At 45.0% G+C, this 22,828-nt stretch overlaps 1 protein-coding gene across 3 annotated transcripts in view; it reads left to right on the top strand.

The window, feature by feature from the left end:
• The first annotated feature begins 1,026 nt into the window (after positions 1-1,026).
• Positions 1,027-22,828, top strand: part of LOC127648373 (protein HID1-like) — a 63,923-nt gene continuing 42,121 nt past the window's right edge. For all 3 annotated transcript variants that reach the window (XR_007971163.1, XM_052133031.1, XM_052133032.1), the window contains exons 1-3: positions 1,027-1,170; positions 3,889-4,038; positions 18,110-18,280. Coding sequence is in view for 2 of the 3 variants with exons in the window: in XM_052133031.1 (XP_051988991.1) it covers positions 1,105-1,170; positions 3,889-4,038; positions 18,110-18,280 (387 nt within the window). In the remaining variant the exon portion in view is untranslated. The remainder of the gene's footprint in view (positions 1,171-3,888; positions 4,039-18,109; positions 18,281-22,828) is intronic.

Below are 22,828 nucleotides of genomic sequence, written 5' to 3'. Positions count from 1 at the left end.
TATGATACCGTTGTTGTCAGATTTTACTGCTAACTTTACAACTGTTGTTTAATCGTATTCTTGACTAACTGTCTCATTGATTTCAGGATTTCCACATTCAGGTATTTTATGCCGCTTGTGTCCATAGAAAATAGCTGCACGGCAGCGTTCCCAAGATGTCCGCCAAGTGGACTGGCTTGCCTTGAAAAGTGACTTTGGCTGTGCTGTTCTTAGAAATAAGCGCTACAGATTAATTGGTTATGCGTGGGTGAGATCAATAATGATGCTTATTTGTCTTTTACATATCCGTTAGAAATGCAATTATACAGAATATATAGCAGCAATTTATCAAAAGCTGCGTTAAGGTATTTACTCTAACACCTATTTTTCTTATTAACACTGCATAAAATAGTAAATTTAAATGCATTTAAGAATTAAATGCAAATGTGTTCGTTTGTGTGAGATCAAAGAGAAAGCGCTGTCAGAAACTCATTAAAAAAAATTCCCCCACTGCTGTGTTCCCTGTATATTAATTAAATTACGATTACTTGACTATTAAGCCTAATAGCTTGGAAAGAAACCAAGGGTGGAAATTAGAGCTATTCGTCTCTGGCATAATGGTGTGTAATGAAGCAGTAATACTTCTTTAGCAACAATATAATACCTTAATAAATGTGTGCCGTATCTGTTCAAAAACATGACCTTGGAAAGCAAAAGTTTCTAGGGACTAAAGTGTTTTCATAGCAACTGACTAGTGCGTGTGGACTTCACGAGTAATACTATGACGGAGCCCTGACTCATGAATATTGTAAAGATTCGGCTGGTGTTGCCTGGAAACGTTCATGGATCGCTCAGTTACATGACCTGATTAATGTTCATGAGCCGAGCGGTCGCCTTCGATCCTCTGCCTTTCGTCCAATCATTTACGTCTACTGGGATAACCTTTGATTTGTTTATAATTAATATTTATGAGCTAAGCCTTGCCCATAATAAGACTTGTAGCTCACATCCCGGAAGTGTTTGGGTTTATCGCACCATCACCGCCTCCGCAGATGACACACGCAGAGGAGGAGGTGACTGGGATTACAGCAGCGCTTTAACATTAAACCATCATATCAGATCAACATGGGAAATACGGACTCAAAGCTGAATTTCAGAAAGGCGGTGATACAGCTGACCACAAAAACGCAGGTTTGTGTCTTCGGTGTTTTAAGGCTTTATTGGTATGTGTGTGTGTGTGTGTGTGTGTGTGTGTGTGTGTGTGTGTGTGTGTGTGTGTGTGTGTTCCAGATGGACTGCGCCGATCAGACCTCTGCGTCATCTCAAACACAATTATTGAAATAAAACCTTACAGTTTATACATGCGTGTTTGTTGGTCACAGATATTTAATTCAGAGCACCGATGCTTGCGTTTGTGCATAAATAACAGTTGTACAGGTGTTATGTGTGAAGATCTGCGTGCTGTTGCTCATCTATATTGGTGAACTTATTTTTAAACAAATCTTTTTTATGGTACTTTATTACAAAACAATAATAATTGTAATAATACATATATATATATATATATATATATATATATATATATATATATATATATATATATGACATTTAAAATTATATTTAAATATCTAACTGGAAAATGCACATGATTTTCCAGTTATCATCCTAATAACATCCTTAAAACAAGAAAAATTGCACTTCAGAAGCAATTGCAAGGGATATTACGACTTGTTTTCACAAAATGTTTTTTAAGTAAAAAATCATTAATTTTGTTCAGTTGGCAGATTTCCCCCCACTTTTTCTAACCATAAACCTTACTAGATATGGCATTTTTTTTTGGTTATTTTCTAACATGTATTTTAAAGTGCATTAAGTGTGATTATTTAAGTTCTGTTTTATGTTAAAGATAAAATGAAAGCGACATGAGGGATAATAAGATGACGCATGTTAGACCACGCCCCCCAGACGTGACGATTCAGTTGTAAATGCCAATCAATATATATATAAATATTTATATAAATACAATAAATATATAGGGAAAGTGTATTTTAAGTGTTGCAAAAGTGAAATCATTCACAATAATTTTGTTTTGCAGTTTTAACTGAAAAAGAATGCAAAAATGCTTCCTAGTTTACTTAGTTTCCTTACTATGTATGGTTAGAAATTATATTTTATTTAACAAGACAATACATTTAATTTTATGGAAGAATATTGTAAACAAAAATTATAAATATAAATAAACGTTTTTTAGATATAAAAAGTGCAATGTAGCGTAACAGTGAACATTTATAATATTGTGTTTAACAAGACATTAGCTACATGTATTTTTATGGTAAACTATTTTTAAAGTTATGATGAAAAACCATAATCTTATGCTTTTCTTAATTTTTAAGGTGAATTTCTGGCAACCCCAGCTGCCAGTCTTTGAGCATAAATTTAACCAGATTTTTTTTTTTTTTTTTTTTTTACAATGCTCTTTATTTTCAATTTTCTGCATTGTTAATATGTGATTTCTTTATTAACTTTTTGCTATTTTATATATATATATATATATATATATATATATATATATATATATATATATATATATATATATATATATATATATATATATATATATATATATATATATATATATATAATTTCACTGACGTCTTTATTAGGTACACTACTTATTCATGCGATTATCTAATAAACCAATCGTGTGGCAGTAGTGCATTGTATAAAGTCAGGCAGATACAGGAGCTTCAGTTAATGTTCACATCAACCATCAGAATGTGGAAAAAATGTGATCTCAGTGATTTGGACCGTGGCATGATTGTTGGTGCCAGTCGGGCTGGTTTGAGTATTTCTGGGATTTTCGCACACAACAGTCTCTAGAATTTACCCCGAATGGTGCCAAAAACAAATAACATCCAGTGAGGGTCAGTTCTGTGGATGGAAATTTCTTGTTGATGAGAGAGATCAACAGAGAATGAACAGACTTGTTTGAACTGACAAAGTCTACTGTAACTCAGATAACCACTCTGTACAATTTTATAATAGCAATAGCAGAATAGCATCTCTGAATGCACAACACATCAAACCTTGAGGCCGAAGGGCTGCAATAGCAGTAGACCACGTCAGGTTCCAATTATGTCAGCCAAGAACAGTAGTGTTCCCCACGGGATTTTGTGAGACTGTGGTGGGTGGACCTCAGACCCTTTTGGGGGATCCGGGTGCATAGTCCCCTGTAAGATTTGTTTTTACATTTTAAAGTTAAATGCATCAATCTGGTGCACTTTGAGAGCTAAATTAAGAGGCTATCTATGAAGAACTTTGTGCTCTTGTAAACCATGTTGTTTTCTAGTAGTAATTTAATCACAAACACATTGGTTGTATAGATATGAATGGTGATGATTACCAGAGCTGCTGGTAATAACGTTAACGTTAGATAATTAGCTAACATTAGCTAGCTAGATATAACGTTACATATGTTATACATTGTTTTTCATGACAAGCAGCCAGATATGTCAGTCGACATAAGCGAGTAGACTGACAGCTAGCGTTGTTAGCTAAAGGTGGGCTGCCACAGTCTAGGCAATTAATGGGAAACACTGAACAGAAAACTGAGGCTGCAATGTCATGACAATACAATCCTTTTTTCTTAAAAAAACAAAAAAAAGAAGACATAAATCAAACATAACTACTGATGTACCTCACAACGCAGATACATTTTAATTAAAATTACTGTGCCATCTTCAAATGACATGCAATGAAGTTGCTTTTAATCAAATCTTGATGCAGTTCATGAATTCATCGTCTTTTAGATCAGCACCACTGTAACTCATAGATCTCTTGAGTTCTGTTTGTGTGTGTGTTAAATTATTTTCACGAGATGTATCAAAGCTGTCTTCTCTCGCATCACAGCCTGTAGAGGCCACAGACGATGCGTTCTGGAATCAGTTCTGGGCCGACACCGCCACCACCATGCAGGATGTGTTTGCCCTGGTGCCTGCTGCTGAGATCCGAGCTGTTCGGGAGGAATCACCCTCCAATCTGGCAACACTGTGTTATAAGGTAATGTTTCGTTCTGTGCTGGAACGGATCCTGTTTTTTACTCAAAAACAGTAATCCATTACAAATGACTAATTGCTCCTCTTGAATTGCGATCACATTACTAATTACTTCATTGAAAAAGTAATCACTTTACTAATTGCTGTATTTTTTAGTTACACTCTAAAATGGGGTTCAATGGAAAGGAGGATGTGAGAACCGGCTTGACAATATAAATAATAGTTTAATAAAGAACTAAATCAAAAGACACAAACACACACATGACGGTCAGCTTTCCGTAAATGTCCTCTCTCTCTCGCACCACCATCCGCAGTCGGCCTTTATCCCTCTCGGAGGCTTAATTAGCCTGATAAGGGATCGGGTATGCAGAATCACCACTTTATACAGAAAATTGTTTGTTGTTCTGCTCAACAGATTGAAATTAATAAGACATATATCATTTATGTTTTAATAGTGTTTTACATAAATACATTTTTAGAAGTAGATTTTACTTAACATATGTGTAACCCAAGTAATGTATTTAAAATTGAAACTGAAACTGAACTGTAAGTCAGAAACTAATCTGATTACAAGAATGTAAAATGCAACATGTTACACTACTTTTTAAATTAAAAAGTTATTAGATTACTGTAACCCACACAAGAGCCACCACTGCTTGTTTATTATGATATCTGTTGAGGATCAGAATCAGGTCCTATTCATTTTACAATAGGTTACATTCTCTAATTTATTTGATCAATAATAATAATTATAAAACAGTTCTAATAAAGAATCTTACAAACCCAACGGGTTTTTTTTATTCGAACATTTTAACATTTAGATGTTGCGTTAATGTTAAAAGAGCGTTTTTCATCATTCTGCATTGACATATCGGTAACATTGAAACGTCTAGGTTACGGATGTAACCTCCGTTCCCTGATGGAGGGAACGAGATGTTGTGTCGAAGAAGCGACACTAGGGGCCTCTCTTGAGCGCCGAAATATACCTCTGATCTATGAAAAAAGGCCAATGAGAAGTTGGCAGACAGAATTTGCATGTCCCGCCCCGGACATATGGGTATAAAGGCGGGGAAATACGTCTGTTTCATTCAGGATATTTCTGAGGAGCCAGAAATGGTCCGGCCACAACAGTGGCTCAGCGACGTGGCCGGGAGGACACAACGTCTTGTTCCCTCCATCAGGGAATGGAGGTTACATCCGTAACCTAGACGTTCCCAGTCTGTCACTCAATTCGATGTTGTGTCGAAGAAGCGACACTAGGGGTCCAATTTAAATCACGCCATGCGCTGAGCCGTGTACATGTACTGCTGACACAGGAGCGGGCAGGTACTTGATGTGCCAAAACGACCAGCCGTATCAGACAGCACGTAACCTTCTCCAATGCTCCTTGAAGTCGTCGGAATCCTTATAGTTACCTTAAACAGGGGAACAAGGCGACGCTTGCAAACCTGGGAACGGGCCAAGCCTAGCCGGGCCTCTTTTCTCTCTATGTTTCTCGCATAGAGTCAACGGATGGGGCACTTACACACATCGGGGAAGGAGGTCTTACCCAGTTTCCTATTCTTTCAGGGGGAAAAGACCCTGCGGAGACCACACCTGCCCAGAGAGGGGGAGGTAAGAGTGGTGACATACACCACATGGGCTTTTAGGTCACATGTGGGAAGTGGCGCGGTGGTAGATCCCGCCTCTTCGGAGGGAGGAGTTGGTACAGAAACTGTGACCTGGGGGCAGTGGGAACTGCCCAAGGGAGATGCGGATCCGCTCGTAAGGGGACCGTACCGCGGAAAATACACACAGGGGGGAAGTACATGTAGGCGCCCTGACCTGTGGAGCACCTATTCCAGTACAGGGTAGATTTGAGTACCCGCCTGGTTGCGATAGGCCAATGAAATGGTGTCCACTACCCAGCGGGAGAGTCTCTGTTTGGAGACAGTGTTCCCTTTCCGCTGTCCACCAAAGCAGACAAAGAGCTGCTCAGAACGTCTAAAGCTCTGCGTGCGGTCCAAGTAGGTACACAAAGCACGTACCGGACACAGCAACAAAGGGGCTGGGTCTGCCTCCTCCCGGGGCAGCCCTTGAAGGTTCACTACCTGGTCTTTGAAGGGCGTGGTAGGAACCTTGGGCACGTAGCCCGGCCGTGGTCTTAGGATCACATGTGTGTCTGCCGGACCGAACTCCAGGCAAGTGTTGCTGGCAGGTCCCGACCCTTTTGATGGAGGCGAGCGCGATCAGCAGGGCCGTCTTTAGGGAGAGGCCAACTGATTCTAGCGGCTTGAAGGGGGGTCTCTGAAGGCCGAGAGGACCACTGAGAGATCCCAGGAGGGGAACAGACTTGCCGTCTACTGTGTCGTGGTGGGCAGCTACATACACCTTCAAGGTGGATGGGGACAGCCTCCCCTCCAACCTCTCCTGCAGAAATGAGAGCACTGACCTGACTGTGCACCTTTGTGGGTCTTCGGCCTGAGAAGAACACCAATTTGCGAACAAGCGCCACTTTAGGCATACAGTTGCCTGGTAGAAGGGGCTCTGGCTTGGTTGAAAGAAGGTCTTTCCTCAGGGGAATTTGCCAGGGAGGGGCAGTCGCGAGGAGTACGATGTCCGAGAACCAAGCCCGGGTGGGCCAACAGGGAGCCACTAGAGGGACTTGTTCCTCGTCCTCCCTGACCTTGCACAGCACCTGTGCAAGAACCCAATTTGGAGGTGTCGGTCGTGACCAGGAATTCGTCGGGACACCTGCTGCAAGGGGACTCCTGCCCACAGAAAGCAGAGTTTGAATGTTTGAAAGTCTGTCCAGGGTTTGAATGTTTGGTGGCAGGCAGGGTTGACGGTGTGTGCCGCTGCGCCAGTTTGTGCAAAGCCCGGTTGAAAACTTGCAAGTCCAAGATATGTCGTAAGCCGCCGCCTTTCTTGGGTATGATGAAGTAAGGGCTGTAGAAACCCTTCTTCATCTCGGTTGGAGGGACAGGCTCTATCGTGTCTTTGAGTAAGAGGGTCGCGATTTCCGCACGCAGGGATTTGGCATGTTCGGCATGTACTGTGGTAAAGCGGACACCCCCGGTGGGGAGGGGGGCTGGCAAACTGAATTGTGTAACCGAGTCGGATGGTCCTTGCCAGCCAGCGTGACTGGTTGGGAAGTGAAAGCCACGCATCCAAACTCCGTGCTAGGGGCACTAATGGGGCGAATAATTTTGATGTACCCGGCGGGGCGGAGCAGCGGGGCGGAGCAGGTAGTACAGCGTCGGGAGGCAAAGGTGCGTCCCGAGGACTCTGGTGGACTCAAAGCACTTACCTTGCTCCACACACCCGGCATTGGGCAGGTTAGTGACTGAGGAGGCGGTCCGGTGGAGGCGTCCTCTAGACTCGTCAGAACCGGCCAGCCGGGGAACAGTCGTAGGGATGAAGGTGGGGGGTCCGTGTCCAGCATGCCGGGACTGTTGAGGTGTGGCGGCAGAGTGCCGTTAGAACTGCATTTGCAGGCCAGCTGACCTAGAGACAAAGGAAATAGCTCTTTTATTGATAATGTGGGCAAATGAAATAAATTCAAACAAGGATTGTCCTCCTGGCCTTCCACCGGGGGATGGAGTGGTCTGCTTACTAGCTCCGGAGCGAACGTCTTGGTCTCTGGGTTGATCATCTCTGGAGCGCCTGGGAGCCTTCCGGGTCCTCGAGGGGGTCCGTGAGACAGGGGGGCGTGCCCTTCCTGCGGGGTGCCCGGCGCAGGGACTGAGAGCTGGGCCTGGGTTGAGGCGGAGCTGCGCATTTCTTAGTTGCAGGAGTACGCCCTCGGCGAGCAGACGGGGCTTGGCCCGTGGCGGCAGGTTTGCAGCGGGGCAGGATGTGTGAAATGGCCTCCGTCTGCACAGGGTGACCCCGCCAGGTGGTGTTGTTCTCGGGGCATAGGTGGATCGCAACCGCCCTATCCACCTGGGGAATCGCTGTGTACCCGTGGGCCGCCATCGAGGGTAGTGAGCGAGGGGCTTTGTGACGAGTGGACAGGGGTGCTCTCCATGCAGTCGTCAGCTCATCATCCACCTCCGGGAAGAAAGGGACCGGGGGGGCATGGCTGTGAGCGGCGGAGGTTTCCAGTCCATCCCCACGCTGGCGGCGGCCTGGGCAAGCATGTCGGACATCTGGACATCTAGGTGGCAGCCTAGACGAGTCACCCGAGTCAGATGCCGTACCGCTCTCCGAAGTAGCGGCGAGCTCATCGATCTCAACGAGCGTGCCGGGGGGTGGATGGTTTGCGGGGGTGTACTCTGCGAATCTGAGCCCACTGCCATCCCCAGATAGCCTCCATCGCCAGCCGTGTCGTCCTCAATCCCGTGGGAAGAAGGAGCGACGCGGGGGTGGCTGAAGTGGCGTTCCTTCGGTTAAAGGAAAACCTTAACATTGTCATGGTCATGTTCTCGCAGTGAGAACATGAACCATCCACAAACGCTGCCTCGGTTTGATCGCAGCCCAGACACACGAGACTGCACCTGTGGCTGTCTGAAGCGGAGAGCACTCTACCGCATCCAGGAACTACACAGGGGCGGAAAGGCATCTTTATAAAGACGAGTCCTAAAAAGGACATTCAACGCAGCTGTGTATTGCTCTTTTAGAGGAAATACTCTTTTAGAGAAAATCAATCTTTTAGAGAAAATCACTCTTTTATAAACTCTTTTAGTTTGCGCTGTCGAAGCGCCCAGGGGCAAACTGCACTGCCGTGCAGAGAAGGAGAAAGCCGCTGAAGTGCGCCGTAGATCACACAGCAGATCACCAGAGGTAAGAAGAACAGGTGTTCCATCGGCTCCGAAGAACATTTCTGAATGAAACAGACGTATTTCCCCACATTTATACACGTATGTCCGGGGGCGGGACATGCAAATTCTGTCTGCCAACTTCTCATTGGCCTTTTTTTATAGATCAGAGGTATATTCAGCGCTCGAGAGACCCCTAGTGTGAGCGACAGACGGGGAATAAAAGTTTCCCATAAAATATATATAGAAAATATCTCTTTTAATGAAAATATGTGAATTGGGAATTTCTGCTAAACTTATGTGATTTTTTCAAGAGGTAGATATAACGGTTTAACCAATATAACTCTTTTAATCAACCTACAAACACTTAACAAAAATTTTAATAAAATCTTCCTTTACACTTCTGCTATAGCATTGTACTACTCTAATACTTCATTGACATTTGGTATGGTAGCATGGTATATGTATTGTGTTCCCCTAAGATTAATTGATTCTGTATATTTTAGTCATTTGTAAGTCTGCTTCATGCAACCTAGTCTCATAAAACGAGCATTAACTACATTCTTGCAGAGTTTCACTGCAGTTTTCTGGTGAAATGAACAAATGCTACAACAACTCTGCATTTTAGTCACTTTCACACAAATCATGAGTGCAATGGCTGATAATGACTTTACAAACACTTATTTCTCGCTCTAGCAACACAAAACATAAAATTGTATGTTTGCTTCAGAAAATGTGATTTACATTTACTTTTAGAACACAATCGGTTAGGTTTAGGTGTTAAAGTTTTAGTTTAGAGTGGCACATTTTGCTCATTAAAACCTCCATCTAACATTCTCCTTTAAAACCTCATTTGATTACGACAACATTTCACTCTCTTTAGGCTGGATATTTCACTGGAAAACTGCATCCAAATGTTTAATAAGGCACATTTTTTTTATGCAAAATTGTTGCCATAGTAATGTAAATTTCATGGAACAAGGCTGGTTTTTACTAATTTATCAGCGCCAATACTTGCTTTTTGGAACTACCATTGATCTGCAAAAATCTATGCTGATATATATATATATATATATATATATTTTTTTTTAAATTACTCTGTGTTCTTCTGTGGCTGACACTGGAGAAGTCTACAGTTACAACGGCTTGGTTCTACGGTATATCAGTGGCCTCTATATATGAAACAAAAACAATCACTGAAACCTTGTGAGAATTTGCTGTATCTAAATCAGGGGTGGGGAACCCTGCTTCTGGAGGGCCACTGTCCTGCAGAGTTTAGCTCCAACCCTAATCAGACAAACCTGAGGACACTTATCATGGTCTTGATTACTTGAAAAATTTAAGGGCAGGTGTGTTTGATTAGGGTTGGAGCTAAACTCTGCAGGACAGTGGCTCTCCAGGAGCAGGGTTCCCCACCCCTGATCTAAATCATTCATCATTATGGGATTTTGGTTAAACAAAAAACTGCATCTGGGATTTCATTCATTCTGGACACTTGTAGCATCTTTGTCTGTGCCCCTCATAGCAAAGAAAGAATACGATTTTTTTTTAACATTCTATAAATCGATTTTTAAAAAGTTTCAGCGATTCGGTTATCGACTTTCCCACCAACTTGGATACGTCCAATGCCTTTGTAAAATGTATGAAAACAATCCCACATGTTATGATTGATTTCACTGCTGCTTGTGTCCTGAAATGATGCTGGTGAAAATTGTGTATTCTAAACGGTTGAAAGGCCTGTTAAAAAGTTAACTTTAAGTCATTAGAATATGCGTTTCATCAATAGTAGGCAGTGTGAATCATGTGTTATTAGTCGGACAGGAATTCAGTTGACGGGTTCCCCTTCCTGTCTCCCTTCTTGCTTGAGAGTCCATCAGAAAGCAAACACATGATTAAAAGTCTTCAGTTTTCCAGTGTAACTCCTACAAGAATTGTTTGACTGGGAGCTTGGTTGTATTTATTTGACGTGGAAGAAGCAAAGCATAACATGGGACACCCAAAGTGCATTATAAGTAAATAAATTATTATATATATATATATATATATATATATATATATATATATATATATATATATATATATATATATATATATATATATACAGCAGAAGTGTGGTATAATATATATATATATATATATATATATATATATATATATATATATTATACCACACTTCTGCTGTTGTTTGTGCATTTACAAAATTGTCCATTTAAATACTCGATTCTGATTGGATGGAATGCGTACATTAAAACTGTTAAATGCAAAAGGTAGTTCCAGCAGAGACGGCCACTTCTGTTTAAATGAATGGGAGAAATTGAAACACCCAACTCAGAAGCTCTAGTGTCCAACAGTCAACAGGAGAAAATTTAGTTTTTTAGCATAATCTGAAGTAAAAAAGCACACTTTATGATACCAGCAGATTTTACTGCAGATTTGAAACATGTTCTTTGATCGTAATCTTGACCAACTGTTTTTGAGATTTTGTTGTTCCCCCATTCAAGTAGAAAGGAGCTGCACTGGCATGACTGGAAGTAGCCTCCCAAAATCGTTCCAGAGATAGCCGAGAGTGGACTGACTTGCTAGAGAGACTTTGGTTCCTGTCAGTTTTAATCACTGTTCTGTATTAATGCACCTTCTCTGCTGTCCTCCTTAATGAGACACTGCGAGAGTTTAATGCCTCTGTTCAAACGACGTACGTGAATATAGTCTTAGAGCAGGGATTAACCATCACATCACAAAACAACATCATCAAGTCATGCCGTGCCATCTTTAAATCAACTGTGAAGTGCAACAGGAAACAACAACAGTGTTCATCAGCTCCGGACTGAGTCTGACCTAGAGATAATTAGGAATGGTGCACTTTTCTCTTGCACACCTATAAGGCTTGTAAGGAAAGTGTGGTTTAACATAACCTTGCACTGTCCCACCTGGGGGAGAGAAGGAAACTGGGATCCACCAAAGGCATCTTTAGCTCTCCCACAAAACGATTCTGATCAACACACTGCAAGGCAACATCACAATTTTATTCTTAATTCAATCAATAGTGCAGACTTAATGGATACCATATGGATGTCTCAATGGTCAAAGTCTGCAGGTTTTAAAGGGTTGTGGATGATTTTCTCCTCATCATGAACAGTAAGTGCCACTTTTTCAACAGTCATGTCAGCAATGACGGTTTTTCCTCATTAATGTGAAAATGAATAGTAATTAAATATTACATGTTCTGAGGAGTGTCAACCTTTCTACATTATGTGACTATTATTATTTCTGGATTGAGTATTTCAATTCTCAGTTTTTAAAGAGTGTTTGGTCTCCAAAAAGCTTTTTATTGAATTATTTTAATATACTATTTTATCTCTGTGTCGGATTTAGAGTTGGCAAAACTCAAGTTAACAGTTATCATTATTCTTCCACTCAAAATTTGAGCCATTACAATCAATGACAGCTGTAACTAATCATTGCTATCAAGTGACCATGGTATAAGTGGGATAATCCACAGCTAGGTGTGGATTAAGTAAGGGATAATGTAAAGTTAGCTGGTTGTTATTGCAAAATTTATGTAAAAATAATGTCACTTGATGCATGTCCTTGTACTGGAAATCCATGAACAAAACTATGCAACATAAAAGGAAATGCGACCCAGGATACGTTAAATACAGGTTATGTTTAATCTATGGCAGGTCGACACTAGATTTCCAATGTAAAATCTGTCCTGAAGCAAAACCAGTCGAGAACCACTGAGATAAAGGGACAGACAGGAGCAGGCGCGCACCTACAGTATATATTAACTGTTAATAATCATAGGACATTACTTTAAAAGCTCACAGAGCTGATGTTATTTTTCATTTAGTAGTTAATTTAATATATAAACTAACATGCTTTATTTATATAACATGTTATAGTTACATGCAATTTTTTATTATGTTTATAATTCGATTTATTATTATAATTCTGTTAGCTTTCTTATTTTTTTCTATTTATTTTATTTCCAAAAGGGAGATTTTTTATTTTTTTTTTACACATACTTCAATAAAATTAATGGTTTCAAGTTTCAATGATAATAAATTGTTTGCTCAAAAATAAATTTATTAAATAACCCTTTTGTTCCCTTTCTGTCGCTCTCTCGACGTTGTGTCTCCCGTCCGTGCTCGTGGTAACAGCGGCTCGCCTCACAGCCAGTCTGCCTATCCTCTCGAGCTCCAAGTGGATGAGCTCGCCACTGCAATGGAGAGCGCAGCATCTGACGCAGAGGACTCCCCTGGGCTGCCGCTTTCAGGCCAGCACGCCCAGGCTGAGGCCGATGCGACATGCTTTCCCGGGCCGCCGCTAGCGTGGGGCTGGATTGGAACCCTCCATCCTCCCCACAGCCATCACGGCTGGATGACTGGTTCCTGGGGTCCGGGCGACACTTATAGCCTCGCCCCCCGATCCCGTTTTTCCCGGAAGTGCACGATGAGCTGACGTCATCGTAGAGAGCTCCCCTCTCTGCTCGTCACAATGACAATCCCTCGGTGGAGGGCCGGGAGGAGAATCTTGTGTTATTTCATTTGCCACACCTGTGGTACCCACATTCTCAAAAACAGAGCTATTTCCTTTGTCTCTGGGTCACCTGGCCCGCAAATGCCGTTCTCACAGCACTTTGCTTCCAGATCTCAACAGTCCCGGCTTCCTGAACGCGGTACCTCCGCTCTCAGCCCCACGACTGTTCCCCGGCCGGCCGGTTCAGGCAAGTCCAGAGGATGCCAACATCGGTCAGTCACGAACCCGCCCCCTGCCGGGCGTGCGGAGCAAGGTAAATGCTTTGAGTTTTTTCTCAGCACCAAAGCCTCGGGATGCACCCTTACCTCCAGACACAACATTAACTGCTCCGCCCCGCCAGGAACTTCCAAAATACTCGTCCCCATGGTGCCCCTAGCGCAGAGGTGTTCATGGGCCTCCAGAGACACCCCTTCGAGCCGCTAGATTCAGCTGGACTCAGGGCCCTCTCTCAAAACGGCCCTGCTGATCACGCTCGCCTCCATCAAGAGGCTCGTGGATCTGCAAGCATTCTCTGTCAGCAACACTTGCCTGGAGTTTGGTCTGGCAGACACATATGTGATCCTAAGACCGCGACCAGGCTACGTGCCCAAGGTTCCTACCACGCCCTTCAGAGATCAGGTAGTGAGCCTGCAAGCGCTGCCCCGGGAGGAGGCAGACCCAGCCCTTTCGTTGCTTTGTCCGGTACGTGCTTTGCGTACCTATTTGGACTGCACGCAGAGCTCTAGACGTTCTGAGCGTCTAGAGTGGGGGACAGCAGAAAGGGAACGCTGTCTCCAAACAGAGGCTTGCCCACTGGGTTGTCGATGCCATTTCATTGGCTTATCACACCCAGGCCGGGCCCCCCCCCCCCCCCCTGCGGGTTCGAGTGCACTCAACCAGAAGTGTTGCGTCCTCGTGGGCACTGGCCAATGGCACCTCCCTGGCAGACATTTGTAGAGCAGTAGGGTGAGGAACACCTAATACCTTCGCGAGATTTTACAATCTCCGGGTTGAGTCAGTATCGTCTCGTGTTCTCTCAGGTCCGAGCCCATAGAACTCAGTACACGCTGATGAACTGGCCAGGTGAATCGCTTGCGCCTAGCACCCTTTCCCTCAGCCGAGGTAAAACCATGCACCTATTTATCCCAGGAGAGCCCATCTCTCGGATCCCTGGATGATTCCTCCCTAGTACTTAATCTACCCTGTACTGGAATAGGTGCTCCACAGGTCAAAGACTCCTACGTGGACTCCCCCTGTGTGTCTCCCCCTGGCCATGATTACTCTATGCGAGAAACATAGAGAGAAAAGAGGCCCAGCCAGGCTTTGCCCATTCCCAGGTTGGCAAGCATCACCTTGTTCCCCTCATCAGGGTAACCAGAAGGATTCTGATGAATTTATGGGGCATTGGGGAAGGGTACATGCAGTCTGATACAGCTGATCACGTTTGCATGTGATAATATCTGCCCGCTTCTGTATCAGCAGTTCACGTACATGGCTCAGCGCATGGCATGATTTAAGTGGGACCCCTAGTGTCGCTTCTCCGACACAAAGTCGAGAGAGCGACAGAAGGGGAACGTCTAGGTTACGTATGTAACCTCCGTTCCCCGATGGAGGGAATGAGATGTTGTGTCCTCCCCGCCACGTTGCTGAGCCGAGCCACTGTTGTGGACGGACCATTTCCGGCTCCTCAGAAAAATCCTGAATGAACTCATCGTATTTGCCCGCTTAAATACCCGTATGTCCGGGGGCGGGGTATGCAAATACTGTCTGCCAACTTCTCATTGGCCTATTTTCATAGGTCAGAGGCATATTTCGGCGCTCAAGAGAGATCCCTAGTGTCGCTTCTCTGACACAACGTCTCGTTCCCTCCATCGGGGAATGGAGGTTACATACGTAACCTAGACGTTTTCACTGATAATAGTAATTGTGTAATACCGTGATACCGTGATATTTTCTGAGACGGTTATCATACTGTGAAAATCTCATACCGCTGCAACCCTAGCACTTTATTAATCTTACACTGGACTGTCATTAATTATATTTCTCTTAACAACACACTGACAACTGACTATCAGCCGACAGCCTGAATGTCAATACAACCACTATACAACCTTACTGCATATTTATATATATTATTTTATTGTACTGTATACTGTTTATTCTGTATTGTGTGTATGTGTATTCTATATTGTGTGTATTGTATACTGTACATTTGTATATTATTATTTGTATATTGTGTTGAGTAATTATGTGTATATTAGCTATATAAATAGTTTTGTGTAAATCAGATGTTTATTGTAGTTTGGTATATGTCTCATCACTGTCATGACTGCCAGGGTTGGGAGGGTTACTTTTGAAATGTACTCCAATACAGATTACAGAATACATGCTGTTAAATGTAATTTGTAACATATTCTGTTAGATTACTCAAGGTCAGTAATGTATTCTAAATATGGATTACTTCTTCAGCACTGGTAAATATTTTTCACTTGTTTTGACTATAAAAACTCTGTCAATACAGTAAGACAAAATACACATGTTAAAAATTCATTCTCTGAAAAACCCAAATATCTTACGCAGTGTTGTTTCTAAAACAAGATTAATCTAATTGATTTTGTTTTAAGGATTTTTAGATATTTTTACAGGAAAAGAATACAATATTTATTATCAAGAATAAGATTTTTGTTCTAATATCAAAGATCTTACTAGAAAAAAAGAAATTATGATCTAACGTGAATTTTCTTTATAAAAAATATGATCGTGTCTGGTAACATGTGCATGTAAAATGTTTAGAAATAGCATTTTAGCTTAGCGTAAATCTGACAATTTACACAAGTTTTATTTATATTTCTTCTGATCTAAACTTACTTCAAACTTACTTCTCTGTCTGCTCGTATGAATGTAACACATCATAAGAAAGTGTTTCACCGCTGTTCAAATGCACTTTGGATCACATCATTTATATGTACAAATGTTTTCCATCTGAAAAGACTAAATATTAAATGAAACAAATGACAATAAAATGCAAAGTAATCTCTTCAGTAATCAAAATACTTTTTGAATATAACTGTATTCTAATTAGCAATTATTTAAATTGTAACTAGTGGAATACAGTTACTTATATATTGTATTTTAAATATGTAATCCCATTACATGTATTCCGATACTCCCCAACACTGATGACTACTATCTTGACCGCACTCAAGACTTTCACCCACTGTTGCGCTTTTGTATATGGTTAAGTGACAATAAAGTGACTTTATTTGATTTTATTTTAAGAACCCTTTTTGTTACTTTTGTGCAATATCAGTCATTGACATATGTGGTTGTCTGAGGTTATAAAAAGATACATCTTTTAAAAATGTAGTTTCAACTGTGTCTATGTAGGTGTTTACATTTCTTTTGTAAGAAATGCTTTAAATGTTTGATCTAATGACTTTAAAAATATTTTAGCCTATTTGTAAGATTTGTAAGATTTTCTAAGATATTTTTATAAAAAAAAATATAGTATATATATAAAATTTTGTATTATATGATATATTAAGAGTATGTTGAAATTAACATTAACAATGAGAAATAAATGCTGCAACGTTTGGTTGTACATTGTTATTTCATGTTAACTAATGAAGTTAACTAATGTAAACAAATGAAACCTTATTGTAAAGTGTTAACTGAATTTTGATTTGATGTATATTAATAATATTTATTAATAATATTTTTTTAAAACAATATTGTTTTATTTTTTAAGAATTAATAATAAAATATTATTCCAAACTTCTTATAACAACATAACGTTTTTTCAAGAATATTAGCTTTTGATTATAATTTTTTATAGATGGACCACATTTTTATTTTAAGCCCCAGTAAAATATAAAAATGACTTTGTTATTGAAATCAAGTTTATTATACTAGTGGTGTGTTCAAGTCATTGTTTGTGTGAATTGACTTCATACATTCAATAAAAATCACTAGAACAGAGGGATGGGTCCAGGGTGTGCTGGGTGACTCCAGCCATATCTCCTAAGCAACCAAATTGGCCCGGTTGATAGGGAGGGTAGAGTCACATGGGGTAACCTCCTCGTGTTCGTAATTAGTGCTTCTTGCTCTCAATGGGGCATATGGTGAGTTGTGTGTGGATCACGGAGAGTAGCATGAGCCTCCACATGCTGCGAGTGTGGGTGGCTAAAGCACAGCAAGTTGGCAAAGTAGGGGTCACAGGTGGTGCATCAGCCAGTCATCTCAGTCATTTGACCCATTTCACCTGTTGGATCTGTCCCGTGACCTCCTGCCAGTGGGCGTTTGACACTTCACGTGGCCTTAACGTGCACATAGCCTGGCACAAGCGTCGTGGTGGCGTCACCGTCACTTAGTGTTGTTGTTGCCGTTGTTGTTGTTGTGGATCACGGAGAGTAGCATGAGACTCCACATGCTGCGATGTCTCCGCGGTGTCATGCACAACGAGCTACGTGTTAAGATGTGTGGATTGACTGTCAACTGAGATTTGTCCTCCACCACCCGGATTGAGGTGACTAACTGCGCCACCACAAGGACCTACTAGGTAGTGGGAATTGGTCATTCCAAATTGGGAGAAAAGGGGATAAAACACTAGAACACAGTTGACCAACAGTCATTGCAAAAATTTCTCAGAAAAGTCTAATTAATGCTGAGGAAAGCTCTAGCAACACTAGTTTGCAGATGATTGGTTGGCGGTTTTAATTGTGACTTGCATGCAGTGTGTGTCCAATATTTTGCACTTAAGTATATATGTTGGCGCACATCTAGTCTTTAAATATTGTGTGTCTGTTTGTTATTTCTCAGGCTGTGGAGAAGTTAGTTCAAGGTGCCGAGTCTGGCTGCCCCACAGAGAAGGACAAGCAGATCGTGCTGAACTGTACTCGTATGCTCACTCGGATCCTGCCTTACATTTTTGAGGATCAGGACTGGAGAGGGTTCTTCTGGTCCACTGTACCTGGTGCCGGCAGAGCAGGGGTGAGGAAAATGTCTTCTTCTCTAAGATGTATTATCACCCAAGAGACAAAGGAATCAACAGTAAAGACACCATTACTGATGGAATACGACAAGGTTTGGGGGTTTGACCTAAACCAATTCAATGTAACGATTACCCTGTCTTGTTTCTCTGTTGCCCTTTTTGTTTACCATTTGTTGTCACTTTTGCATTTCTTAGTTTTCACTTTAGTCCCTTATGTAATTCCATAGTCTCTTTGTTAGCGTTCGTGTTTTCCTCTGTTCATTGTTTTCACCTGCCCTTGTTAATTTGCCTTTGGTTTCTGTTAATCACATTGTTATCTTGTTTGAGTTCTGTTCTTTCATTGGTCCCTTTTTTCCCTGTCTGTGTATTTATACCCTGTGTCTTTGTTCAGTCTTCGTCGATCGTTGTTTGATGTTTGCCTGATGTTTGCGTCTCTCCCTTGTTCCCTGTTTGTCTCTACCGTGGTTACCTTATCTAGTTTATGTTTCTTTTCCCCATCGTGGGTTGTTCTTTTGTTCACTTAGTGTTTTGTTACCAAATAAACTCAAACTGCGTTTGGATCCGCATCTCTTCGTCAGCCTCATTATTCAGACGTAACAGAACGTTCGACCACTATGGATCCAGCAGTTATACGGGCCAACTGCCGGTTGCTCAACCTCAAACAAGAGGGCCGCCTTGTTGAAGACCACATCAGCGACTTCCTCGCGCTGGCGAAGTTCACAGACTTCTCGGACTCAGCCCTGGTGGTCTTCTTCAGGGACACCTTACACGGTTCGCTCAGGGAGCGTTTGCCGCCGGCAACGCTTGGTTGGACTCTCCACGACTTCCTGGAGGCGACCTTACTGGTCTGCGGCTCACCCTACACTGTGGTCTTCGCCGAGGAGGATTCCACCTCTCCTCCCACTGTGGTGACTCCCCAATCGTCCTTGGCGCTTCCTGTCGCACCAGCCCCACCTGTCAGCGAGCCCGTCCCCACGCCAGTCGCCTTCCATGAGCCAGCGCGGCCCACTGCGTCTGCCCGGAGGAGGGAGAGAGACGGGCTTCCGCCTCCGGCCCGCGCCAGCCCCGGTCTGCGAGCCAGAGCCCACGCATGTCACGGTGAGCGAGCTAAAGCCCACGCATGTCACTGTGAGCGAGCCTGAGCCCTCGACCGTCCCCGAGCCAGTGCCTGTAGCCTCAAACGTCAATGAGCCAGTGCCGTTAGCCTCAAACGTCAATGAGCCAGTGCCGTTAGCCTCAAACGTCAACGAGCCAGCGCCTGTAGCCTCGACCGTCCCTGAGCCAGCGCCTGTAGCCTCGACCGTCCCTGAGCCAGCGCCTGTAGCCTCGACCGTCCCTGAGCCAGCGCCTGTAGCCTCGACCGTCCCTGAGCCAGCGCCTGTAGCCTCGACCGTCCCTGAGCCAGCGCCAGTAGCCATGACCGTCCCTGAGCCAGTGCCAGTAGCCATGACCGTCCAAGAGCCAGTGCCAGAAGCCATGACCGTCCAAGAGCCAGTGCCAGTAGCCATGACCGTCCAAGAGCCAGTGCCAGAAGCCATGACCGTCCAAGAGCCAGTGCCAGTAGCCATGACCGTCCAAGAGCCAACGCCAGTGGTCGTGCCCATCCTAGAGCCAGCACTTCTCGAGCCTTCTAGGGCTCCTCCTCCCGAGCTTTCCAGAGCTCAGCCATCCCAGTTTCCCGAGCTTTACAGAGCTCAGCCATCCGAGTTTCCCGAGCTTTCCAGAGCTCAGCCATCCGAGTTTCCCGAGCATTCCAGAGCTCAGCCATCCGAGTTTCCCGAGCTTTCCAGAGCTCAGCCATCCGAGTTTCCCGAGCTTTCCAGAGCTCCGCCTTCCGAGTTTCCCGAGCTTTCCAGAGCTCCGCCTTCCGAGTTTCCCGAGCTTTCCAGAGCTCCGCCTTCCGAGATTCCCGAGCTTTCCAGAGCTCCGCCTTCCGAGTTTCCCGAGCTTTCCAGAGCTCCGCCTCCCGAGCTTTCCAGAGCCCCGCCTCCCGAGCTTTCCAGAGCTTACCAGGGGTCCGCCCCTCAAGCCTCTCGAGCCTCCTAGGGCTCCGCCTCTCAAGTCTCTCGAGTCTTCCAGGGCTCCGTCTCTCAAGCCTCCTGAGCTTTCCAGAGCTCCGCCCTCCGAGCTTCCCAGAGCCCGCCTCTCAAGCCTTTCGAGCCTTCCAGGGCTCCGCCTCTCAACCCTCTTGAGCCTACCAGGGCTCCGCCCCTCAAGTCTCTCGAGTCTTCCAGGGCTCCGTCTCTCAAGCCTCCCAAGCTTTCCAGAACTCCGCCTCTCGAGCCTGCCAGGGCTCCGCCCCTCAAGCCTCTCGAGCCTGCCAGGACTCCGCCCCGCAAGCCTCTCGAGCCTCCCAGGGCTCCGCCTCCTGAACCTCTCGAGCCTTCCAGGGCTCCGCCCCCCGAGTCTCCTACGGCTCCGCCCCCAAAGCCTCTTGAGCCTCCTACGGCTCCGCCCCCAGAGCCACTCGAGCCTCCTGCAGCTCCGCCTACGGGGCCTCCTACGGCTCCGCCTCCAGAGCCTCCGATTGCTCCGCCTCTCGATCCACTCAAGCCTTTGACGGCTCCGCCCCCAGAGCCTCTTGAGCCTCCTACGGCTCTGCCTCTCGAGCCACTCAAGCCTTTGACGGCTCCGCCCCCAGAGCCTCTTGAGCCTCCTACGGCTCCGCCTCTCGAGCCACTCAAGCCTTCGACGGCTCCGCCCTCAGAGCCTCCCGAGCCTCCTATGGCTCCGCCTCCCGAGACTCCTCCGGCTTCGCCTCTCGAGCCACTCAAGCCTTCGATGGCACCGCCTCCAGAGCCTCCTACGGCTCCGCCGCTCGAGCCACTCAAGCCTTCGACGGCTCCGCCCTCAGAGCCTCCTATGGCTCCGCCTCCCGAGCCTCCTCCGGCACCGCCTCTCAAGCCACTCAAGCCTTTGGCGACTCCACCCTCAGAGCCTCCTACATCTCTACCCCCAGAGACTCCAGAGTCTTCCTGGTCTCCGCTCCTAGAGCCTCCCACGTTGCCGCCTACCTCGGCTCCGCCTCCTGAGCCTCTTTCAGCTCCACCTCCTGAGCCTCCCGAGCCTCTCCCGGCTCCGCCTCCGAAGCCTCCATTGGCTCCTTCTTCAGAGCCTTCATCGCCCTCGCCTCCTTCGGCTCCGCCTCCTGAACCTCCTTCAATTCCTCCTCCGGAGCCTCCCGAGCCTCTCCCGGCCCCGCCTCCGAAGCCTCCATTGGCTCCTTCTTCAGAGCTTTCTTCGCCCTCGCCACCTTCGGCTCCACCTCCAGAGGCTCCGCCTTTTGAGCCTTCTACACCATCGCCTCCCTTGGCTCCGCCCAACACTGTTCCGCCTCCTGACCTGCCCAAGGCCTTACCACCTGAGTCTGCCATGGCCCTGCCTAAGCCTCCTTTGGCTCCGCCTCCTAAGTCTTCTATGGCTCCGCCTCCGAAGTCCTCCTTGGCTCCGCCTCACACGGCTCTGCCAGCCTCAGTCCCATGGCCTCTTCCCAGGCCCCCTGACCCAGTCCTTGTCCGGTGGCCTCCACCCAGGCCTCCTGACCCTGTTCCCGTCCTGAGGCCTTCCCCCAGGCCTCCTGACCCAGTCCCTGTCCATCGGCCTCCTCCCTGGTCCCCCAAACCTGTCCTTGCCCTGTGGCCAGCTCCCAGACCACTGAAACCTGTCCCCACCCGGTCGATACCACCCCGGCCTCCCAAACCTGTCCCTTTGTGCCCCCATGGACTGCCTGGTTGTCCCTTGTGCCCCCGTGGACTGTCTCATCTCCCTTTGTGCCCCCGTGGACTGTCGCATCTCCCTTTAGCTCCCGTGGACTGTCTCATTTCCCCTCGTGGCCCCCCCCGGACTTCCTGCCTGCCCTCTGTGCCCCTTGGACTGCCTCCTTGTTCTTGTGCCCCCCCCTGGTCTGCTTGTCTGCCCCCGGATTTCCGGCCTGCCCAGTGTTCCCCCCTGGTCTGCCTGTCTACCTATGTGCCCACTTGTTCTGTCTGTTTGCCCCTGGTGCCCTCATGTTGTTCTTATGGACTTTTGTCTTTTGTTGTGTGTTTTTTAGGATCGTCTGGAATCCGATCTTTAAAGGGGGGGCTATGTAACGATTACCCTGTCTTGTTTCTCTGTTGCCCTTTTTGTTTACCATTTGTTGTCACTTTTGCATTTCTTAGTTTTCACTTTAGTCCCTTATGTAATTCCATAGTCTCTTTGTTAGCGTTCGTGTTTTCCTCTGTTCATTGTTTTCACCTGCCCTTGTTAATTTGCCTTTGGTTTCTGTTAATCACATTGTTATCTTGTTTGAGTTCTGTTCTTTCATTGGTCCCTTTTTTCCCTGTCTGTGTATTTATACCCTGTGTCTTTGTTCAGTCTTCGTCGATCGTTGTTTGATGTTTGCCTGATGTTTGCGTCTCTCCCTTGTTCCCTGTTTGTCTCTACCGTGGTTACCTTATCTAGTTTATGTTTCTTTTCCCCATCGTGGGTTGTTCTTTTGTTCACTTAGTGTTTTGTTACCAAATAAACTCAAACTGCGTTTGGATCCGCATCTCTTCGTCAGCCTC

Source organism: Xyrauchen texanus, chromosome 8 (genome assembly GCF_025860055.1).
Source record: "Xyrauchen texanus isolate HMW12.3.18 chromosome 8, RBS_HiC_50CHRs, whole genome shotgun sequence".
Taxonomy (NCBI): domain Eukaryota; kingdom Metazoa; phylum Chordata; class Actinopteri; order Cypriniformes; family Catostomidae; genus Xyrauchen; species Xyrauchen texanus.
This window is presented reverse-complemented; position numbering and strand designations above follow the sequence as displayed.